This window comes from Pseudopodoces humilis, chromosome 3, assembly GCF_049639895.1.
Source record: "Pseudopodoces humilis isolate 2021_Gansu_Grassland_sample_001 chromosome 3, ASM4963989v1, whole genome shotgun sequence".
NCBI classification, from domain to species: Eukaryota; Metazoa; Chordata; class Aves; order Passeriformes; family Paridae; genus Pseudopodoces; species Pseudopodoces humilis.
In genome coordinates this window covers 34,306,464-34,328,285 of record NC_142202.1, presented here as the reverse complement: position 1 = coordinate 34,328,285, position 21,822 = coordinate 34,306,464, and the positions used below count along the sequence as shown (strand labels likewise).

Below are 21,822 nucleotides of genomic sequence, written 5' to 3'. Positions count from 1 at the left end.
ACAAACCACCTCATGCTGACATGAGTTGCTGGAACTCCTGACACACAGATGTGATTTTTTAAACCTCTCTGGTCCCTCTCCTCCTCCTCCTACAAAGGCAGCTGCAAGGGTTTTTCTCTGCAGACAGCTGACCACCAGAAAACAGAGCAATAACCCAAATTCAGTTTTACCCCTGTCATTTGTTGGATACTTTTTGATGGAGAAGGGTGGTGGGGGGTGATGCCAACAGGAAGGTATGTGGTAGTTTCCCTGTGCTCTGACTGCAACACAGGAGATACAAACATAAGATCAAGTGGTGTGTGGGAACAATGGCCCAGTACACACCATTCAGTCACGTGAGAATCATTTGCAATTTGACCCAAAAAACCTCCAAAACACCACCCACCTGCTGTTTTTAACACAGACTACAACAAAAATAATCATACAAGGAAAATAATCACTTTAGAAACTATAGTTTATCTAAATACAATTTTTAAGGCGAAGTGCTATAAAAAAGAAAATGTTATTAAAAGCAAGACAACAGTTTAGACACCAAAAAGATACCAGTTTAACAACTCTGTTTTTACATTCCTTACTGGAATTACTTAATAGATTTAGTGTAACACTGGAAAAAACAAAGCCTGGAATGAGATCAATGAAAGCCAGAACAACATTCAGAAACTACTGACAGAATTACGGTTTCTACTGGTGAGAAAAGGATAAGAGCATTTTAAGAAAAAAATAAAAATATCAAGCTGATAGAATATTGATAGAAGATGAACTGAGAGAAAAAAAAAATCAGTATTTACTGCTACAAACTTCTTCCCTACAAGTTCTACCCCGAGCAAAGAGATTTAAAAAGAAGGTAAGCAATGGAGTTGTAGGCCTATCAGATTTGGCATACATTTTTTTTCCTAAAACAAATATTTTGGAGCCTAAGACAATATTTACATTCGTATTATAAAGTTGTTACAGAAATAGGTATTTACAGCAATGAAAATTTGTAAAATTTTGCTATTACAGGATAGCCTGAAAAATAAATTTAATCTGATTTTGGTAACCTAAGACAAAACAAAAGCATTTTGTGTTTTCCTATCACTTTAACATTGGTGAGGAACATTTTTCTTACCTGCAGCTTCTGAAATAGAATACTAGGAAAATTCAAAAAAATTAGACAGATGTCTTTATTTTCAGGTATTACTGTACATCTATGTAAATATATCAGAGCTTCTTGAACTCATTGCAATCATATTTTCCTCTACTTCAGCCGATGAGAAAATAGTCTAAAAGACTACATTACAGCTTCTGATTTGAGCAGTGTAAAGCACCTTCCACACCCTCCTAAATGGCAAGGAAAGGTAACAGAATGGCTAAATATAGAAATATTAAACATGAATTTGTGTGGCTGATTTGTTTTGAACTCTTGTGGTGCTTCATATTTTGCAAGACCTCTGAAAAATGCAGTACACATTTGCAGTGTGGACTTCTACTCTACTTCTTTGAGAATTTTTAAGTTAGCTTCAAACATTCTGAAATGTTGGATCGGAGGGTTGTTATAACCGGGAAAAGCCTGGTTTTTTAAAAGCTCTAGTAAGATTTATCTGAAACCGTAATTTAACCATGTACACCAAACCATGTCAATTTTGTCAGTAAATTTTTACTGCCTGAGCATGCAGCTCTCAAGTTATGTTTACATTTTACGTTAGAGTCCAAGGAAATGAGATACAGACTGCTGTAATATGATTCAGTATTTCTCAAAATGTGAAGAAATCATAAAAAATCTTGTATTTGTCTTCTTCCCCCACTGGCTTTTGTGTTTGGGGTTGTTTTTTGATACAGGAAAAAAGGACCATCTCGTAACTGGATGCTAGCCCTGGAAAAGTTTACTTAAAAAGGGGAGGGTCATCATCTTAGCAATTTGTGTGATCCCTCATTCATTTAAAAATAATTGCTGGAAGGAAAACTTACATCAACCCAGTAACCATGTGAATCCAAGAATCTAAACTCTCAAAAGCACAAGAAGTAGTCAATAAGGCAGACATGTTACAAGGTGGGCTCTCATTGCTAAGGCAGGGGAGAACAGGCAGGTAGGACAAAGTCAAACCTATTTCATAAAACACCCAGAAAACAAAAAATAGAAGTAAAGAGACCAGGACTGGTATCTCTTCTACTCTCCATTTCAACACTGAATATGACTAAATATCCACATCTATTGGAGCTAGACAAGCACAGGACAGATAATCACTTCAGAATTCAGAGAGAGGCTTTGTGTTGAAAGTATCCTATGGCCAGATACTTTCTCCTTCCCTGTTGGATGGTGGCAGCAAGGATTAGAAATCAATAGAGGACTTCAGTTAATCTAATCAGCAGAACTGCTGCACAGATTCTCTCCTTGAAAAGGATTTGTCATATATCAGTCAAGGGGAAAGGAATAAAAATCAGTTTACCAGCCACAAAAGGCTGTCACTGGCTTTGTGTGTCAAAGATGTCTGTGGGTTAAGGGAATGCAGAACAGAATGACCTCAAAAACCATCACTCAACATGTAAAACTGAAAAAAAACCCTCTTATTTTGGAAGTTATTTGTCTTGTAATAGGTGCTCTGGCTCCTTCTGTATCAGGACAAGGCAGTTTCTCACAAGAATCTGAAGCCAAATAATGGTACCTGCCCCTCAAACTCTCTAAAGCTGGGTACATTTACCTGCAAGTGATGTGATCCTGTGCGATCACAGCTGGAACTACTTAAGGGGTTAACAATGCCAAATCCTCTGGCAGACAGAAATGACAGCAAGTACTCTTCTCTCTCTAGCTGGGACAGCACTCCTAGCATTAGGAATAAAGATGACATAAATTATCAATTCTTATTCCCTACGTATCAAATAAGTATTTAGCATGTGACCACCTAACAGCAAAATACAGTTAGAAAAGGCAAAATGTAAAAAAAACCACTTTCTACAGAATTACTACAAGGACCCAATCTACACTGGTAGTAGACCCAGAAAAATAGTTCTGAAGTTTGACATACCTGCTCACTGAGACTGATGTATCACCCAAGAGCATCACTTAAACAATATATATAGAAAGGCAACTATAAAATCTCATACACAAATTACCACTTTTTCCTTGACATTTACGAAATTACACTGATTTTATTTTCCTCGTATACAAGGAGACATTTTACTCTGTGCTGATTTAACAAATATTCTTAATAGATTCGTAACAATAAAGCAGCTAAAAAGCTGTTCTAATTTCTAAAAGAATCTTTATCATCTGTATATATGATATATATTGTAAACAATCACTCAAGACAGTATTTCTGTTAAAGTGATTATATTGCACTCAGAATTCTGGGATTTTCACCCTCCCGTCTCATTTTAAATCAGAGATCAGCTTCATTTTTTTAATAAAATGGAGATTTAATTTTCTACTGAAAACAAGTAAGCATGCATTCAATATAATACAATGTATTGAAAGTATCAGAAAAAGGGCATGTGTTTGATTATGAAACTGGAGTAAGGAACAATTCTTAACCAGGCCACACAACAGTAGTGTATTGTAAACATTTTGCTGGCTCCAAGGTGTTGCAGATGCTGTAGAAAGTGCAATCTAGTTCAGCACCCAAGAGGTACAAAGAGGTTCAAGTGTTCTGTACTTCAGTAAATTCCATGCAGCAATGGCACATGTAATAGACTCACAGAAAGACAGGATAATGGACCAGAGGTGATTACTGAGTAAATACTGACCTATTAGAAACAGAGCCAATCGTTGTAACTTCATTGTAATCTTTAAATGAAAGTTTGCCAGATCATTACATTTTCTAACAGAGCAATGAAATTTTCACTCCTGCTGCAAATGAAGTACAGAACTGGATTCCCTACTTGTAGCTTATATGGACAGCGTCCCAGTGGCAATCTGGACACTACCCTCAGCCAAAAACATCCCCAAAAGATATATCTCCATCATGCAGAATGTCACCTTGCTTTTGCAAGAATGACTACCTCCTCCAAGCACTGGCTCAAGAAACAGGTCATGGAGGGGAGGGGGAAAAAAAAAAAATAGGAATGCAGTGTTACACAGAAAAAGAAATCCTCAGCCAGTGAAGTGGCCACGAATCTTTAAAATTCAAATGAAGGCTGTTTTCTCCACTAAGATCTACATGAGAAAGATTCCTTCATCAAAGCCATTATCTTCAGGTAACATAGTATCTTTGGAATCCCTGAGATACTACAGCTCCATGTAACCACCTCACAGAAGTGGAGAGACTGACTTAGCACACAGATGAACAAGGTGGAAGCCAGTAAATAGCACCCTGAGTTGCAAGTAGAACAACAGGAATGGGCAACCCATTCCTAGATGGCCAAGAGATGCGGAAGAATGTGCAGAGGAGCAATTTTAACACAGATACTGCATTGGGGAACAGAAAAAAAAATGGAAGTATTTCTAGAAGGCCTTTCCCTATGGTCAGACCAAAGAAGGAAAAGACAGCAGTGAGAGGGAAGAGCTCTCTGAGAAAGGCCCTGGAGAAATGCAGACACCTCAATGTACAGTAGGACAGTAATGCAAAAGCAGAGACAAGTTAAGTGGGCTCGATCCAAGTGTGTCCCAAAGGTTAAGCACTCCAGCAGTGACTACAAACTCTCAGCAATCACTGACCTGTACTCTGGATATAAACTGGGAATATAAATAAATTATTTTTCCCCCTGGAACTACAAAAAAAAAAATACACAAAGAGGAAAATACAAAGTCACAATCATATCATAGAATACTCTCCATAGTCAAAAATTAAATACTGGCTTCACAAACAACAGTCATTTGTTCTGTATGCTAAATAGGGTTAATTGTAAAAAAGAGGTGCTTGTAAAATCTTAAGTTTTAAGTATTTTATTTCCCAGTATATTGCTAAATAATTTTGCAGTTAAACCAAAAAGTAAGAAATATCAGAGATGAGTATGGAATACTTACAACTAGAAAATGGTTGCTGAACCATCTGAATTTCTATAAAAGCATCAATAAAAATGTAAAAACATGGTCTCACAAACCCAATTACAATCTGAAATGCCAGATTGTCTTCACAATGGCCACAGCATGAATACTGATGGATTTTTGCATCCAAAAACTAATTGTGATTTGGCCCAAACATGGCTTAATACAGCAATCAAACACATCTGAAAACTGGGACTTGTATTTCTGCCATTTCCTATTCTGACAGCTATTCAGCATCCAGTATTTCTCATTAGGAAAAAAAAAAAAAGCTACCTGGTCACAATTTTATTCTCTTATGGAGTTGTGCTGCATCTCAATACATTCTTGGATAAATGAAGAAAATGGATAAAAAAGATGAGTAGAAATAGACACCCTATAAAACTACTTGTAAAGTATTGTAAGTCTGCAAAATATCTGTGGCATTACACAGGCTACTGCTGATGTGAAGGAAAAAACTGCTATTTAACCACTTCATGAATATGAACAATGCACTTGTTCCCAGCCACTTAGAATGATTTGACATTCCAAATGTTTATAAAAATTGGGTAATAAAAGAATTAAGTCAATACCCTTAAGTATAATAAATAATGGTGTTTATTACGGTCGGGGCTGACCACGAGCGTTTGTTCCATATCTGCTTGGGGCATTTGCAAAACCAGTTCTGAATCCTTGAGCTGCTCCCATTCCTGGTATTCCAAGTCCTTGATTGAGTACACTGCTGTAGGGTGCAGATCCATGATTAAAGCCCAATCCATACGGCTTTGTCTGAGTGTTTAAAAGGATGACTGGACTCACATTTTTGCCTGGTGTGTTAAAAGAAAATTCTGGTGGCGGGCTGCTGGGCTTAGCTGGAGTGGAGGTAACAGGGTTCAAATTGTCAGCAGCTTTCAAAGATGGCATTGGAATAATGTGATGATCCGAAAGGTTCAGAATATTGTTAGCAATAGGCACAGATGATAAGGTAGGTCTGATCCAGTCATCTTTGAAAATCTGAACAGTCAAGGTAGAGACCAACGTGTATAATCTGTTAGTGACATGGGCAAGTACCATTTGCTCATTTGCATCTCTCCGAATTCGGACATGGACTGATCCAGCCTAGGAAGTGATAAAAACAAGTTGGCTGTTAATTGTTACACCAACAAAGATTCCCCACATGCACTCAAGAAAAGGTAAATTATCCTGCAGAGAATTACACAAAGACCTTTTGCAGTGGAAACTACTAACTAAATTAAGAACCTTAATACAGGATACATTCTGATCTTTCCAAGTATGTTGCTCTCTTATGAACATATCATCATTCAGCAGAAGTGAGTCTTAGAACCGAACTATACAATACAACATGTGTTGGCAGGAAAGGCAACAACTGGGGAGAAAAATGGCTCGAAAGAACAAAGCGGAAATTTAGGCCTAAGTGGTAGAACAGTACACTGAAAGCTATTTTTACCTCAGAAAGAGAGAACTGCTGCCTTTTATTGTTGTTTTAAGTAGGGTAGCATACTGGAAAAAATCAGTGAAGTATCTAAGACTCTTAATTTTCCAGCTGTCACAAAAATACCTGCCTCAACTTCGGAATAACCAAGTTGTGTGTGATCATTCTGTATCACAAAAAATACCCCTTCATTTCTTTCAGCTTACAGAATGACTGGTACACAACTGTATTCTACACATACGCACACACAGTTATTTCTACCTTCTCCCCTAGAAATGCTGAAAACATATAATTCTACTGTCTACTGTAGACCTTTGGTGCTGGAAGGGTTACAGTTCTTTCTCTCTTCCTAGACAATTTACACTAACACATCATTTTGAAAAATGTTTTTTCTATAGTTTGTCATTTTCTTCAATCCAAAATACAAAATTCTACAGTTGCAAAAATGCATGCTTTAAGCCAGAACTGCAGTATACATTAATAACATTAATCAACAACAAAGCTTTAAAAAAAATGTAAAGGACTTGGGAAGAGAAGTTTTGCAATAAAGCAAAAGAATTGACTACTGATTCCATCAAATTTTTTAGTTAGTATTTCAGAAGAAATATCTTACTTTATGTAAATTAAAAAATTAAAGTAGTATCTGACAACTTTTTTTTCAAAGGCTAGAAAGATAATGAAGACATAACTTACCAAAGTACCAAAACCTAATGTCCAGAAATGCTCATTTCGAACTTCCAGCACACCATCCAAAGTTGAAACCTAATTTTACACAAACATCCACAAATACGAAAAAGTTTCAAATCCCTTTAGAAATGTACTTTTATACATAAATTATTAACAGTTTTCAGTAGTGAAATAAAAGCTTCACACACAGAACAGATGATGTCTGTTAATGTCACTAATGCTTATCTAACATACTTTTGCTACCCTTAAACATCCAAATCCATCAAAAAAGTTTTAAGGAATGTATTTCAAGTAAATCTTGCTGCCAAATTGTAGTATGTTCTCAACTTGATATGCTGTAATTCAACAGCTGCCTGTACTCCTTTTCCTCCTTCAACTCACATTTGTAAACCACTTCAATAGCAACTCAAATTTAAATAAAAACAGCCTGCACTATTTAGGTAGTATCAGATTTGTTCCAGATACCTAAAAGATACTATTCAACTTGGAAAGCAAGATTCATATTTTCTACATGCAGCTAAAAAAAATTTAAAAAATTATTTTAGCTAACTTCTTGGACTAGTCAGAAAAATTCTTCACATTCCTGAATGCTTATTAGCTGTACACACTGTGATATATATTATACACTGACTTACCTCTCTGAGAAGTTTATCTAACTGGCCAATCACATGAGGTGGGGTTGTCTTCAAAAAGAAGAAAAGAAAATACAAGTTACAATAAAGATTAACTGGCCCTGTTCAAGTAAAAGAGCCTTTAACTCTGGTCTACCCACACAAGAGACCAATTGCATTTTCATGAATTCTTATGACTTTGTGATGCATATTTGCACAACTAACATTCTTGTAGCGCATCACAAACTCCCATGGGAGACTTCCTATTTGCTAGCTTAAATCAGATTTCAAGGTTTGCTTTTTTATTTTTAAATGAGGCCATTTAACAAAACCACAAAATCTGTTGATTTGAGAGGAGGCTGTCTTACCTGGAGTAATACTTTCCCACTGTAGACACTCATGGGATACATGGTACCAAATGTCATCAAAGCAATTGCTATAGCAGAGGCTGTGTCCACAGCAAAATAATTGCTAGGGAGAAAGCAATTTTAAAGAAACATTGGTATTTACATTTTTGAAAGGCAGAACAACTTACTTATGATTATTTTTTCTTTCTTTTAAATTATATACACTTAAAGAATTTTACACATACCAATCTCATTCATCTTGGACAACAGACAGATGCATTCATAGAGTTGCAATGCCATTCATACAAAATGCAGCTCTAGATCAGATCATTCCTTTCATGCAAAAAATGTATTCTCCCACAGACTGGATACAAAAACAAGTACTGTTTTAAAACAACAACTGCACATACTTGATTTCAATGAGCATATATGTAATGCAAAGAGCCAGAGCTCCAGCAATATCAATCAAGACAAAAGGGTTCATCCGTGGCAGAAAGATACTACTCAATCCTGGGATGATTCCACAAATACTGAAACAAAACAGAAAAACCAGTTGTCAGCCAGCTCTTCATCACTACTTTGAAATTCCAAAATTACACACATTATTTAGCATTTGACTTCTAACACACTTTGCTGTCATAGCATATGATGAGTACTGTAAAGGCCCCACTAATTCTGCTCAAAGGCTGCTGTCAGCAAAAATTAATCAAGTGTTTCTTTCTAGGAATATGATATAGCTGTATCAGCTGTATGCAACACAAGTACTTCATGGGTTCAATATGGGTATTACACAGATGTACGTAGCGAGAGATTTGAGTATCACCAGTCTTCAAGCCATCTGCCACCTTGGTGTGCAGAAGTGTCCTAAAGCCAAAGATAACTAATCCATGGAGTCTGGAAAGAGGAAGAAAACCAGCTAGTTCAATAAGAGGAGACCAAAAAATGCATGAGGGAATGCCGGAAAAATTATTTATTTATAGCTATTTCCTGTCAATGGGAGTATGAGGAGAGAAAGGAGTTTCTGTACATCCCAGTGAATATAAGTGCATGTCATGTCCTGGAGAATTTCAAGGCAAATTCAACATGAAATGATTTGTTGCTATGTTTAAAGCCAAGTTACGTTTAGATATCATGTGCTGGCCTGCTTCTGTAAGAATTTTAATCAACTTAATTATATACAGGTGCAGATATTTTTTAATCAGCACTGCTTCACATAACATCTGAAATAGCTGTATACATTCTAATTCAATTTTTATTTTTTTTCATATTGGCTTAACTGTATACATGTTATCTCAAAACCCAATAGAAATTATATTCCTCTTGATCTGGGACCCCTTTAAATTATCCATCAGTGTCCTTCCTTTAAAACTACACTGACAAGAGGAAAGCTGTGATACTGTCTGTGATTGGTATCCACCTTTTTTCTTTTTTTTTAACAATAAAACTTGGGCAACCTAATTATTAGTCTTCAAAAAATATTTCAGAATAAATAAACAAAAATGTTTTGGTTCTGATGATGTAACATCTTATACCCATAAAAAATCAATTCTTCTGTTATCAAGTCAGCATTCTCTGCTTTCTTTAATTGTAAAAAAGATCACAAGATGCAGAAACAGATGGATTTTGAAGCATACTTAACATGTTTTACAACTCGGTTCAACATTTTTCCTTTGATACTGACAGACAGTTGGAAGAACATTTATGGATTAAAATAAACTTTCCTGACATCTGACAAAACTATTTGCAAACATTGTTATCTTGCATTCAGATATCCAATACAAGCAAGACAGTTAACAGACAAGATGAATGAACAACACTGCTTATATCCCTGGAAGACACAGACTCCCCAGTTTCCTCCTGGACAGGTGAGGAGTTTCCATAGCTATGGTTCAGTGAGTAACCTGTTTCATACATCACATTTAAACTCAATCATCTGAATCATCTGTCCAGCCCACAAAGTAAATAAACATAAATTATTATAAAATATATCACTCAGTAATGCATGTTGTGAAATGCAGTTCAGGTATGTACAGGATAATGCTAGTTTTCCTATTCTCATCCGAAGAGAATTACACACAATGTACTGAACACATGTATTCAAAAGAAAAGATACCCAGAAAGATGTATTTCTGTTAGATTGATGTATCTGGGAAATATAGGAGACAATGTTTGCTCCAGAGTTCATACATGAGACCTACAGTAGGTAAAGCTATTTTAAAAGCTCTAATGCAAGTTTATGCCTCAATACCCCTACAAATTGTTTTTATACACACAAAACCAACACTGCCTTCCAGAAGCTAATGATTTTGAAAAACAATATAAAGCTTTACCTTCTACTAAGATCTGCAACATGCTCCTGAAGCCAACTTGTGCTGGCAGCTGCAAAAGAAAAGAAGGTAATAAAGTTACCACTATTTTAAGTACCATTTTAAAGTTACTACATTTAGAAGTACACGCAAGTTTTATTTTAAGGGAAGAAACCAATAAATACACTGTGAATGAGTAAATATATCTCAACAGATACCCTGGCACTTGAAAAAAGCCCCAAGTCTGTTTTTTCCTGGAAGCAACTACAACATCCATCTCTCATAATAATCTGAACTGATTAAATACAAATGTAATTGCAGGTTACAACCATTATCTTTTGTATAATATAGTGTATAATTGGTATTTATAACTATGGACAATTTACAGGACAATTATAACAGGACAATTTACAATTGCAGGAATGACCGCAAACCTACTTCACAATGAAAAAGGTGAAAGAGCTTTTAAAAAGAACTATTGCATTAACTTATTTTTAATTCATTAATACATCCACAAAATGTGTTGAAAGTTCCAGTATCTGTCACATGACCTTCACTGGTTGAATTCAAAAGAGTGAAAATAAAGGATACTGCAGCATTAAAATAACACTTGGTTTATCATATTAATGACCTACTACTACTCAGAGCCTTATAAGCAAACTGGACTTGAAAATCAGATGGCAATTCTACTGCACAAAGTTACATTAACAGAGGAAACAGTAATATACACCCACTAGTTTAGTTACCAGACAAGTTATACCTTGATAAAATTAGGAACATTAACATTTTTTTGTCAATTCTTGTTACTGTCTAATTTATTACATACCTTCAGAGACATAAGCAAAAGGCTTATTCTTAATGGAAAGCATTGTAAATAAGTTGAAAAAGAGAGCCACGAAAGTACCAACCAGCAGTCGTCCCCTAGGGAGGGGAAAAAAGGTGTCTTAATTTCCCATCATCACAGAACATGTTATCAAGCTGTAACTACCAATAACACTATCAAAATACTTTGCTTGGTTTCATCCACTGAGGCTGAAAACAAGTAGAACAAACTAGCGTAACAGTTAATAACCAGCAGTGTATTACCCTTGTAAGGGTTATATGAGATCACTGAACTTCGTACATTATTGTTATCACATAATGCTTATAATGTTGAGTAACAGCTCTTGACTAATTGCATATATGCACACACATATGTATTTGCTCTTTGAAGATACATTGTCCCCTCAGCAGCACAGCTAAGAAGCTTAGCTCTCTATGGAATTATGCCATATACCCCCACCCTCTTCCAGAACTACTTCAACATATGTCCCATGTCCCATTCCTTTGCCCCATAACACCTTCTTTTCCTTTCCCCATGTTCTTTATAGTCTGAACCTTCTTTGCAAAACCTTCAGTTCCCTGTTAACCACAGCATCCTTCCCCCCAACATACCAGGCCTCCCAAGAGGACACAAGAAACAAAAGGAACTGAACTAGGAAAAGCAGGAATATATAATTAGCTCACTATTTGAGAGAACATGAGCATTAAATTTCACTTGTTCCTTGAAAAGAATGGTTTTCAGCATAGCTTGTATCTAGTTTGAAACAAATGCCAAGGCACCAAAAGCAATTTGTTACTGAAAGTACATGCATAACTAATATATGCTAGATAAGAATTAGAAACAAAAGGACAGTAACACATTTTACATGTCAAAATAATTTCTTACGTGTGTATCTCAGGCTGTTCCAGAAAACGCTCCGCACTACAAGAATAATTGAAAATTTTAGTTATATTCATACAGTAAGGCCTTGATACCTGAAGTATGTTTTTACAGTAGCATTAACTGCCATTCATAAGCAAAAACTGATACAGTACTGCAAAAAAATGGATTGCTTAAATAAACATAGCAACTTTTATAAGCAATGAAGGCATTTAACACTGAATCAAAGCAGATGTGATTTAGATTTCCCAAATACCTCCAAACTGTGCCACATATCTGTTAGCTACCATGAATACTGCCTACATGATAAAAATATGTTTTTAAATGAACATGCAAAAAGATACTGCTACTGGCACCACCACCAGTGTTGGTGACCACAACAAACTAAGTCTGAAATCTCTGACTTACAGCCTCACCCTAAGCAAGGTCAAATAAAGTAGACATTGGATACTGTGGTGGAGATAGAGATCTTTTTTCACCCACCAGTGAGTTAACAAATGAGCTTCAGCTGTAACAGAAAAACCTACGTTTGTGGAATTTCCTAAAACTGATGTTGGAAAACTTGGAGGTTTTGACAGAGGGTAATTCATTCCAGTGGAATTTCAGTTCAATACATTGACCTTATAGAATAAAGTTGCTAAGTTGTTAATACAGCCCTTTATATAGAAAAGAGAGCACTTGAACAGAAAAAGGGAAGGTACACTGCTTCAATTTTAAATTCCAAATGTCAACAAAAGCCTCTTCATCTTTAAAAACTAAAATAATGTTTTAGGCTAACCTCCTGAAATACAGATACTTCCAAGCATAGCTTGTATGGAAAATTAATAACTGAGCAAACTTCAAGGGAGTTAAGAAGTTGATACTTTAAACATTCAAATCCTTAATATATTATGAAGCTGCTTTGACTTCAAAAAGTAACAGAAGTAAAGACAAAACTTTTATTTGTTAATAAACATAAAAAAGTCAAGATGCATAAGAAAATGCATGAAATTAATTATGCAACCTCTTGGAAAAAGTATTCTTAAAACCATTAAATCTTTCCCTAGAGAGCTTGTTAAGTACATTTATCAATTCCCATATTTACATCTAAAGCCTACATGTAGTGTAATAAATGTAAGCAAGCAGTAAGATTTAGAAAAATATTTTTTTAATCTTTAAGTTTTTTCTAGAGTATCTCCCTTGTAGAATGCATGTGCTTTTGGTTGATCTGAACTGTATCTTCAAATGTTAAAAAATTAAAGAAAACAGTACATAACCCTACCTTTCTTTCAGTATAAAAAGAGCACCAAGCTGTGCCAGAACTGTAGATGCAAATACAGCTAGAACTTCAAACCTTTCAAACCTGAAATTTGAGAATTAAGTTTAGAAACACTGAACATTGAACAATGCATCCAACAGAATCTTTTCTGTGCAAGAACCAGCAGGATCCACCTACTCTTTCCCATTCATTTAACAGCAGACAGATGGGAAGAAACTGGAATTTTTATGGAATAGGCATTATTTTCAGATTCTTTTAACACTCCACTCATCACCTTAAAATTAAGCATTTCTTAATTCTTCTTCCTGTCCATCCCCTACTCTGTAATTGTTCTTCACAAGAAGTCTTGGCCCTCCTCATTTTTAGGCTCTTTCACATACAGAGTATTACTGATGGCTGTTCAGGGATCCAGGCAATGACAGTGAGCAATGTATGAAATGCTGTATTATCAAACACTACACCTTGTTATTGTACTTACCCAAATGAATAGACTGGGCTGGGTTTCTTCATCATTACCCAGTAGCTTATTAGACATGTTACCAAACTGAAAAATAAAGGGGGAGAATTAGATGTGATAAATAACAGCAGCCTTCACAAAGTGCATAATCTACAGATACACACTTGAGCCACCAGAACTCAACAAACTAATACAGCCACATCTTGCCCTGAACTCAACCTCCATCACTGTCACAATGATGTTCTAAATGCTCCTCATGTGCCTTCTGAACTTGCCTAGAAATGCTGTAACCTGAGAAAGGCTGTTTAAATGAGAAGGAAACTGATAAGCAAGACAGAAGAGTGAAAGAAAAAGCAAAGAAATCTCTCCATTAAAGTCTTCTTTTAGAGATATACCATGAATTAGATTTAGTACTCTAGAATAAGTCTCAGGCCGCACCAAGTACTGCCTTTCTTTTTCACAGTAATTTCTCTATATGGCCAAAACAGATTAACTTTCTTTGACTGCATTCACCTACCTACACAAGCTCTAATCTAACTGGCCGTTCACTGACAGCCACAGGTGTCTCTTGCTACCTTCTGTCCAAATTTTTCTCACATATTAAGCATCTAGAATTCCAATTATTTTGGAATCTCTAAGGTTGTAGTCACAATGTTTCAAGGATGAATATAGTTTCCTTTGCCTATTTTTTCTCTATTGAACATTTTTTTCACTATTGAACAATTTTTCCTCTATTGAACAATTTTTTCAATTGGAATCCACATGGATTCAGTGCCATCTGTGCTTTCATGCAGTCCTTTTGTAATTAATATCAATGTTATATCAGACTGGATCAAGAACTTGTCCCTACAACTGATGAACAATGGCATCCTCACAACTTGATTCTCAGCTGTGTAGAATAAAAGTAAAAGCACAGGAAGTAATACTGTTCATATACAAAGCCATAAATTCACATTCTCAGTAAGACTATCATATACAACCAGGAAAAAGACAGAAAGAAAAGAAGCAGAAATTGATTTTTGCAGCAGAATTACCACTGTAATGCTGTGAGTAAGAAAAATCTTCTAGTCCAACCCCTAATGAACCTAAAATGAGAGTGCCAGGGGTGTTCTACCTTTTTCTAAAACTAAAAGAAAAACAAATTTCCACACAAATGGGAAGTACAACGTCAACACTTCCCCCAATTTCCCCAAGGTGAAAAAGGTATTTTGAGTCAAGATGACAAAAATTCAGGAGATACAAAATTCTAAGAGAAATACAAGATTCATTGAAGTTAAATCCTAATTCTAATGCAGTCACCGATCAATTTTTTTGTGCCTATCCCAACAAGTCATTTTTGTTTCTGCATGTTTGCTGATTTTATTTATGAATGTTTTACTGTAAGTCAGATAACATATAGTATGTAGTGGACATATGTATGACTCAGAAAGCTGATCCATACCTTTTATGAGAAAGTGAGATGGCAAGGAAGATATTGTAGGCTAATATTTTAAATATATATATATTTTATTTCCCAACCACTACTACCATTCTATATCTTAGACAAGAATTAAATATATTTCATGTCTGTATTATCAATATTACTAGAAGTGCTCAGAACTATCATACTAAATGCCGTTTTAATACAATTTTGTTAGAAAACAAGAAAAATACTGAAAATATCTAATGACCGTATGTGCAAAGTGCTTGGTATCCAGCTTGCGAAATTTTTGAAACAGAATTACATGCTTCTTGTTTCCTGACGTTAAAACTGAGGGTTACTTCACATTCAGTGACTATGGCAGTAGTAGGAAAATGTTCTGAGAGAACAACCTGACAACAGTTTTGTGCCATAGTTTTATGTTGTCATGCATCTGCACAGAGAAATCCATGACTAAAGTGATCAGTTACTGGTCATTCTCAATATAGCTATGGTGGGTTTTACAATCTGTTTACTGTGTGCAATTTTATACTCATTTAAGCTATATTTAAACCAGTTACTGTTTCTGTACTGATGACTAAGTTGAACCTGTAAGTAAATTTTTAAGTGTATAGATATATACAGAGAAAATGAAAAGTAAGACAAAATGGGAAAAAAACTCACCTGAAAAGGTCAAAGATTGTCAAATATGTGTAAGCAGTTAAAGCTGTAAAGAAAAGTAAAATATTAAAACTTAATACTTAATTTTTCAGTGCAAAAATCACTTGTATTCTAAGCCCCTTTTGTGCAGCTCTTTTCAATCTTCTACCTACATAAACTGCCTCTGCTGATAGAACAAGTCTCTGTTATTCTAAAGACACCAATATATTTCATGTCATTGATTATGGCAATCCTAGTTGAACTAAAGCACTTAATAAAACCCAGATACAAAAAGTATCACATTTGTGACTAAGCTGTGACTAGGAATTTAAGTACTGGAAAGTCAGGAGATCTTCCAGAAACACATCACTTACCAAAGTACGAGACCTCTTATGTGCTTTAATTCAGTAAAAAGTAGGATGAACTGAATGTTTTACTTGTTTTGCACCTCTAACCTATCCTGAAACTGCAAGGAAACCTGCATCAAAAATTATAAACCAAAAAAGCATTCTATTTTCAGTACAGGTGATGGGAAGCACATTGAAACCCCTATCCAAGAGCAGAAGGCACACAAAACTGCATTGGGTCTGGCTGATCTGGAGTTCATTTCCCCACAGCAGCCCTCACAGTGCTGTGCTTTGCAGTGGCAGCCACCCAGGTGCTGGAAACACTCCAGTGTTTTGGCTACTGCTGAGCATTCCCTGGAAGCAAAGAAGTCTTAAGCCTTTTCCACACTACAAACATCCTCATTCATCTGCAAGTGAGAGTCTCTACATGTCACTGCTACTACTCATACAAGGAACAGGTTTGAGGACTAGTAACTCTAAAGTCTACTGGTTTTCAGTCTTAAAGATGAATAAGCTACAGCAGGAAGCAAATGACCAGCAGGACTGAAAAACTGCAAACTCTGAAGGAATTTCACCCACCCAAACTTCTCTGTGAAAAACACTTCTAAGCTGACTGTGGCAGATCAAAAGGAAGCACTTTCTGAACGTGGCTGTGCAAACCCCTAACTCCATTAAGCACTGTATTTGGCTTTTTCAGTCAGCTGGAACTTCACATGCTAAAAAAACACGTCAGTTTGTCGTACAGTTTCAGTACACAAGAGCCACCTACCTATGCTGTTCGTAGAGCTGCACCACATGAGCAGGAAGCCAATACATATTAAATTTATAGCACCAAACAGTAAAATCTTCCAGGACTGTTGATGGGAAAAAATATGTGTTTTATACCTTCCAAAATTTACGAGACAGAAATATATCTCTCTAGTATTAAAAAACAATATTGCAGTACTTGGTCATGCAAACAGAACCGGCTTCTCCTCCCTCTCAAAAATTCACCACTCATTTCAGAACAGCAAGCCCTTACTCTATTTTAAATTTTACAGATTATTTTAAAACTCATTTATGAATGCCACCATGCTTAAAATACCTTTTTGGCCTAAAAAAAGACCCATCCATATATAACGTTTGCATTTTATTACAGCACACAGCATCTGACTTTTGAATACAAACTTCGTATTAGTGGGTTTGTTTCTTGTGCTGAAACTTTGGTCCCAAAAACATCTGAACACATTCAGTTTACAGTTCTACTGAACCAATCAGATATAACTATAATTCTATGAAACACTAATTCACAGGGACAATACACAGAAGCAATACAGCTTAAAATATATATTTTATTTTTTTTAAGCACAGTTAGAAAAATTCAAATAAAAAAATTCATAATATACTTAAGTTAACAGTGCAATTTAACTTACTACAGATAATGTAATTTTTATCATAATTATGATTTTTTTAAGCAATACTTACTCTTCTGTCTGCTGCAACCAACCTAAATTCATGTGTTAACTTTCCAACCAATGATCTCTGTGATTTGCGGAACAGGTGTATTGTCCCCTTAAAAAAAAAAAATCAGTAGTTTAATTTAAAACTTTACTTAAACCATAATATAAATTAGCAAAAAGGAAATCTTCATTTATGAACTATTTTCACCATTATATCAAAGACTCAGGTGAACGTTTTGTTAACCAGAATTATCATGAACTTTAAACTCAACAATATTTTGGTAAGCATTTTGCATGGTAATTATATCAGAAAATGACAAATGACTTAGAATCAAGCTTCATTTAGACATAATCCAGAACTCAGGTTGACTGGAAAAGACAATAAAGTATCATTTAAAGAGTATGTTTTAACTTTTATTTAGATGACAAGACAGTCTGAAAACACAAATGTTTTTCTTAATCAAAGCACACTTTCGACCCAAAGGCAATGGGTTTATTTAACAGGAAAATATTGTTTATAGATCTATAAAAGAGAACCCACCACAGAAATAAAAAAAAATGCTGGTGATGTGGTGGACACAAGGCCAGTAACAGAACAAGACATACCAACAATCTTGGCTCTCACTTTACCCACAGGGGTGCTACATGGCTCTCCTGCAAGTGTAACAGGGAGCAGACTACCAGAGAAATTCATCTGCCATGACACTTGTCTCCCTTTCTGCAGAGGGTCCAAGCTTCTAGCTGGTTGTCCTCCTTTCTGCTCTCCCCACAAAGAAGTAAGCCTTCCACGTGAAAAGCCCTTCTGATTTGCAATAGAAATTTGTGGACTTGTAATGGATGGTCTGTCATCTGCAGCCGTTTGGGGCCAGATTAAATAAGGCTTGATTTTAAGCTGTCACACCTTAGCTGCCAGCAGAAGGCAAAAAGACGTACTAATGGACTCTTCACCAAAATAAATTCAATTAACTTTCAGACATTTTGTCAACACAGCTGCATTTCATATTATCTGAGAAATACAAATGTGCCACGGATTAAACTTTAAGCACTACTACAGATCCCAAGTTTAGCTCATCTGAAACAAAACACTGGTACTTACTATTTTCCTTACTAGTAAATCATTACATGATTATTTTAGTTCTTAATAGACACATGCAGGATGCCAGAACACCACAGAAAGCTTTTCTATCAGGCAGTGGATGGCCTGCTTATATGAAAGCTGCTGTGTTACAGAATCATGAAGAATCATAGACTATCCTGAGTTGGAAGGGACCCACAAGGGTAATCGAAGTCCAGCTCCTGGCCCTGCACAGGACACCCCAAGAGTCACCCCATGTGCCCCAGAGCATTGTCCAAGCGCTTCTCGAACACTGTCAGGCTGGTGCCGTGACCACTGCCCTGGGGAGCCTGTTCCAGTGCCCAACCACCCTCTGCGTGAAGAACCTTTTCTAACATCCAACCTAAACCTGCCCTGACACAACTCCAGGCCATTCCCTCAGGTCCTGTCACTGGCACCAGAGAGAAGAGATCAGTGCCTGTTCCTTCTCTTTCCCTCAGGAGGAAGCTGTCACTGCAGTGAGGTCTGTCCTCAGTCTCCTCCAGGCTGAACAGACCAAGTGCCCTCAGCCACGTCTCTCATGACTTCCTCTCCAGACCCTTCACATCTTCACAGCCCTCCCTGTCGCCCTTGCACCCACTGCTTTCCCACACCGCCGGCACTGTGTCCACTGCAGCCACAGCGTGGCATACCCGCCTGTTTACAAAGGATGGAGACCGTGCATCAGAGCTGTGTGTTCTGTGCACGGGGGACCTCGTGCAAACCCACGCAGGCCGCAGCCCACCCCTGGCTGCTCCAACTCGGCCCGCGTTGTTCCTCGGCGTGGAAGCGTCCCCAGACGCTGCAGCTCTGCCGAGAGCTCGGTGCCGGGCACGGCGGCCGCCCCACACCTCAGCCCCTGAGGTGCTACCAGAGCTCCAGCAGACGTGATTCTGCAGCGAGCGGCACTGTCTGCTCCAACAGGTGACAGCACCTGTTATTGATACGATGTCACTCCAGCGGTGCACAGCATGAAAAGGGAACACTTCGCCGCCCAGATGCACACGCGGCGGTCGTTCCCAAAAGAACGGGTTTTCGCCTTTGAGAAGCGAGCCACAGAGTGACAGCGGAGAGCAAGTGCTCTGTAACCTGTCTGTCCTGCGGCGAGTCCCGGCTCCCTGACCGATGTGCCGCTGAAGGAGAACTCCGAGGCTCACACCGGAGCCCGGCGACCCCGTTCGAGAGGCAGCCCCGGCACCCTCCCGGGCCCTGCCCGCGGTGCCGCCCGGCCGCGGCCCGGTGAGAGCGCTCGGGGGGCGGGCGGAGAGCCCCGAGGAGGAAACACCGCACGGGCAGCGACGCCCCGCGCTGCCCCCGGGCCCGTCATGGGCCGCGCCAGCCCGGATGCCCCGCGGCGCCGCCGCCCCGGCGAGGGAGAGGGCACTTCCAGCAGCCTCCTCACCCCGCGTTCCACGCACGACTTTCCTGCCCCGTTCCCTCCCTGTCCCCAGCGGGGGCCACTCACCATATTACTCCCCGCAGCGGAAGAGACGGCGCCATGCGAGGCCGGAAGGGGCGGGAGAGGTTCCCGTCGCCGCGGCAACGAGCGGGCCCGGGGGGACACGTGGCGGAAGCGGCGCCCGCCGGGAGCCGGCTGCGCCTGCGGCTCCGTCCCGATCCCGCGGGATGGGCGGCCCGACCGCCCTCCCCTCGCTCCTGCCCTCCCCTCGCTCCTGACCAGCCGGCCGCAGGCTGAGGTGTCGTGTATCTGCCCTCTGCTGGGGGAGTCCCAGGGAAGGCTCCGAGCGGCGGTCACCATCACACACAGAGTCCAGCCTGTGAGCAAACACCACCATGTCAGCTAGACCATAGTACTAAGTGCCTCGTCCAGTCCGTCCTTTAAACACCTCCAGGGATGGTGACTCCACCACTTCCCGGGCAGCCCATTCCAATATCTGACCACCCTTTCTGTGAAGAAATTCTTCCTGGTAGTCAACCTAAACTTCCCATGGCACAACTTAAGGCTGTCGTATTCCTCGGCCTGTCAGTCTGTCACGATACTCCACTACAGCAATTCCACAAGGATAGGTTTGCTTCCTAGTACGAGCATTTTTGAAAAAATATTATTTTTATTTTCCAGATTTTGGGTGTATCTGGTCCTTAGAGGACATAGTATCATTTAGAACGATCAGACCTGTAATGAACGGGCCAGGAGACCAGCTCCTTTTAAAAAGGCCTTTATTCATTTCCCACAAGACTGATTGGTTGTACTCCATAAGATATATTTCATGTCTCAGACCTTATTCTAAGCTCTTGGCTGTAACCAGTAAGCTTTTTTTCCAGGATGGAGGAAGTTTTGGAAAGTATTTGCAGAAAATAGATTTGTACTTTATAGAATCTGGATGACAGGCAAGAAATTCAAACTCCAGCTGCTGCTTCCATTCAAATTTAATGAGGAAATCAGAACTCAGATGAACCACTGTATAATTTGGTATAATTTGCTCCATAGAGTCGTTTGGTTACTTCATTATTGACATAGTATTGGGCTTTTTGATTTATTTGATGTCACAGGGTATTTCTTCCCAGAAGAGGCCAATAGTTAGTTACTAGAAACTGCACTTGCAGAAGTGTCCTCACAGAAGAAAAATTCTATAATAGCACAGCTGATACTAGCATTCTGCATATAACAAAACTAGCAGTCTTTAAGGATGTGTTACAACTCGGGCAAATTTGAGGCCTTTAAGAAATTGCTAAAATGAGATTTGAAAATAACACAAGTTCAGACTTAGAATATACTGTTCTTACAATATACACTTGCCAAAAAAGTGGAATTTTCAAAACTAGGTAGTAAAAACATCACACTTTACTCAATAGGTTGTTTGTAGACTGATATTCTGAAAAAAACGTGGTTTTTTTAATGTAGCCACAACACAGCACCTGGAATAGTCCCACAAGTGTTGAGAGATGGATGTTAGTTAAATTATACTTTTCTGCCTTCACCACTACATGTATTTTCTGTTTTATCATGATACACAGAATAAAAAATAATTTAGAGAAAGTGCGTAACTGTCTTCTCTAGAGCCATATAAACCCTTGTAGAAAACAGGCTGGATTTCACAAGTTCATGTCGTATTTGGGAAATTGCAGAAAGGGGACATGATTGGGGAAAAACAACCCAATAAAAAAC

At 38.1% G+C, this 21,822-nt stretch overlaps 1 protein-coding gene across 4 annotated transcripts; it reads right to left on the bottom strand.

Moving 5' to 3' along the window:
* Nucleotides 1–220: 220 nt before the first annotated feature.
* Nucleotides 221–20,219, bottom strand: SLC30A6 (solute carrier family 30 member 6). Of its 4 annotated transcripts, none has more exons than XM_005526886.2 (14): nucleotides 20,161–20,219; nucleotides 17,628–17,714; nucleotides 16,933–17,017; nucleotides 15,841–15,883; nucleotides 13,779–13,844; nucleotides 13,304–13,384; nucleotides 12,049–12,084; nucleotides 11,167–11,261; nucleotides 10,365–10,413; nucleotides 8,445–8,564; nucleotides 8,056–8,158; nucleotides 7,712–7,759; nucleotides 7,083–7,151; nucleotides 221–6,055 (listed from the first exon to the last, which is right to left on the bottom strand). In XM_005526886.2, exons 1-14 carry the CDS (start codon nucleotides 20,161–20,163, stop codon nucleotides 5,558–5,560), a joined length of 1,383 nt encoding a protein of 460 aa, XP_005526943.1. In that variant the 5' UTR covers nucleotides 20,164–20,219; the 3' UTR covers nucleotides 221–5,557. The 4 variants fall into 4 exon arrangements, with proteins under 4 accessions (XP_005526943.1, XP_087909636.1, XP_014111413.1 ...); XM_088053510.1 differs by lacking the exon at nucleotides 20,161–20,219 and adding an exon at nucleotides 20,098–20,121; XM_014255938.2 differs by lacking the exon at nucleotides 20,161–20,219 and adding an exon at nucleotides 19,630–19,811.
* Nucleotides 20,220–21,822: the final 1,603 nt, after the last annotated feature.

What these genes read in the sequence shown, in the direction of transcription:
- SLC30A6 (XM_005526886.2), bottom strand. An exon ending in TGGTTGCAGCAGACAGAAGA is followed by an intron (nt 17,018 to 17,627) that starts GTAAGTATTGCT and finishes TCCCATCAACAG; the next exon opens with TCCTGGAAGATTTTACTGTT. An exon ending in GTTGCAGATCTTAGTAGAAG is followed by an intron (nt 8,565 to 10,364) that starts GTAAAGCTTTAT and finishes GTTTTGTTTCAG; the next exon opens with TATTTGTGGAATCATCCCAG.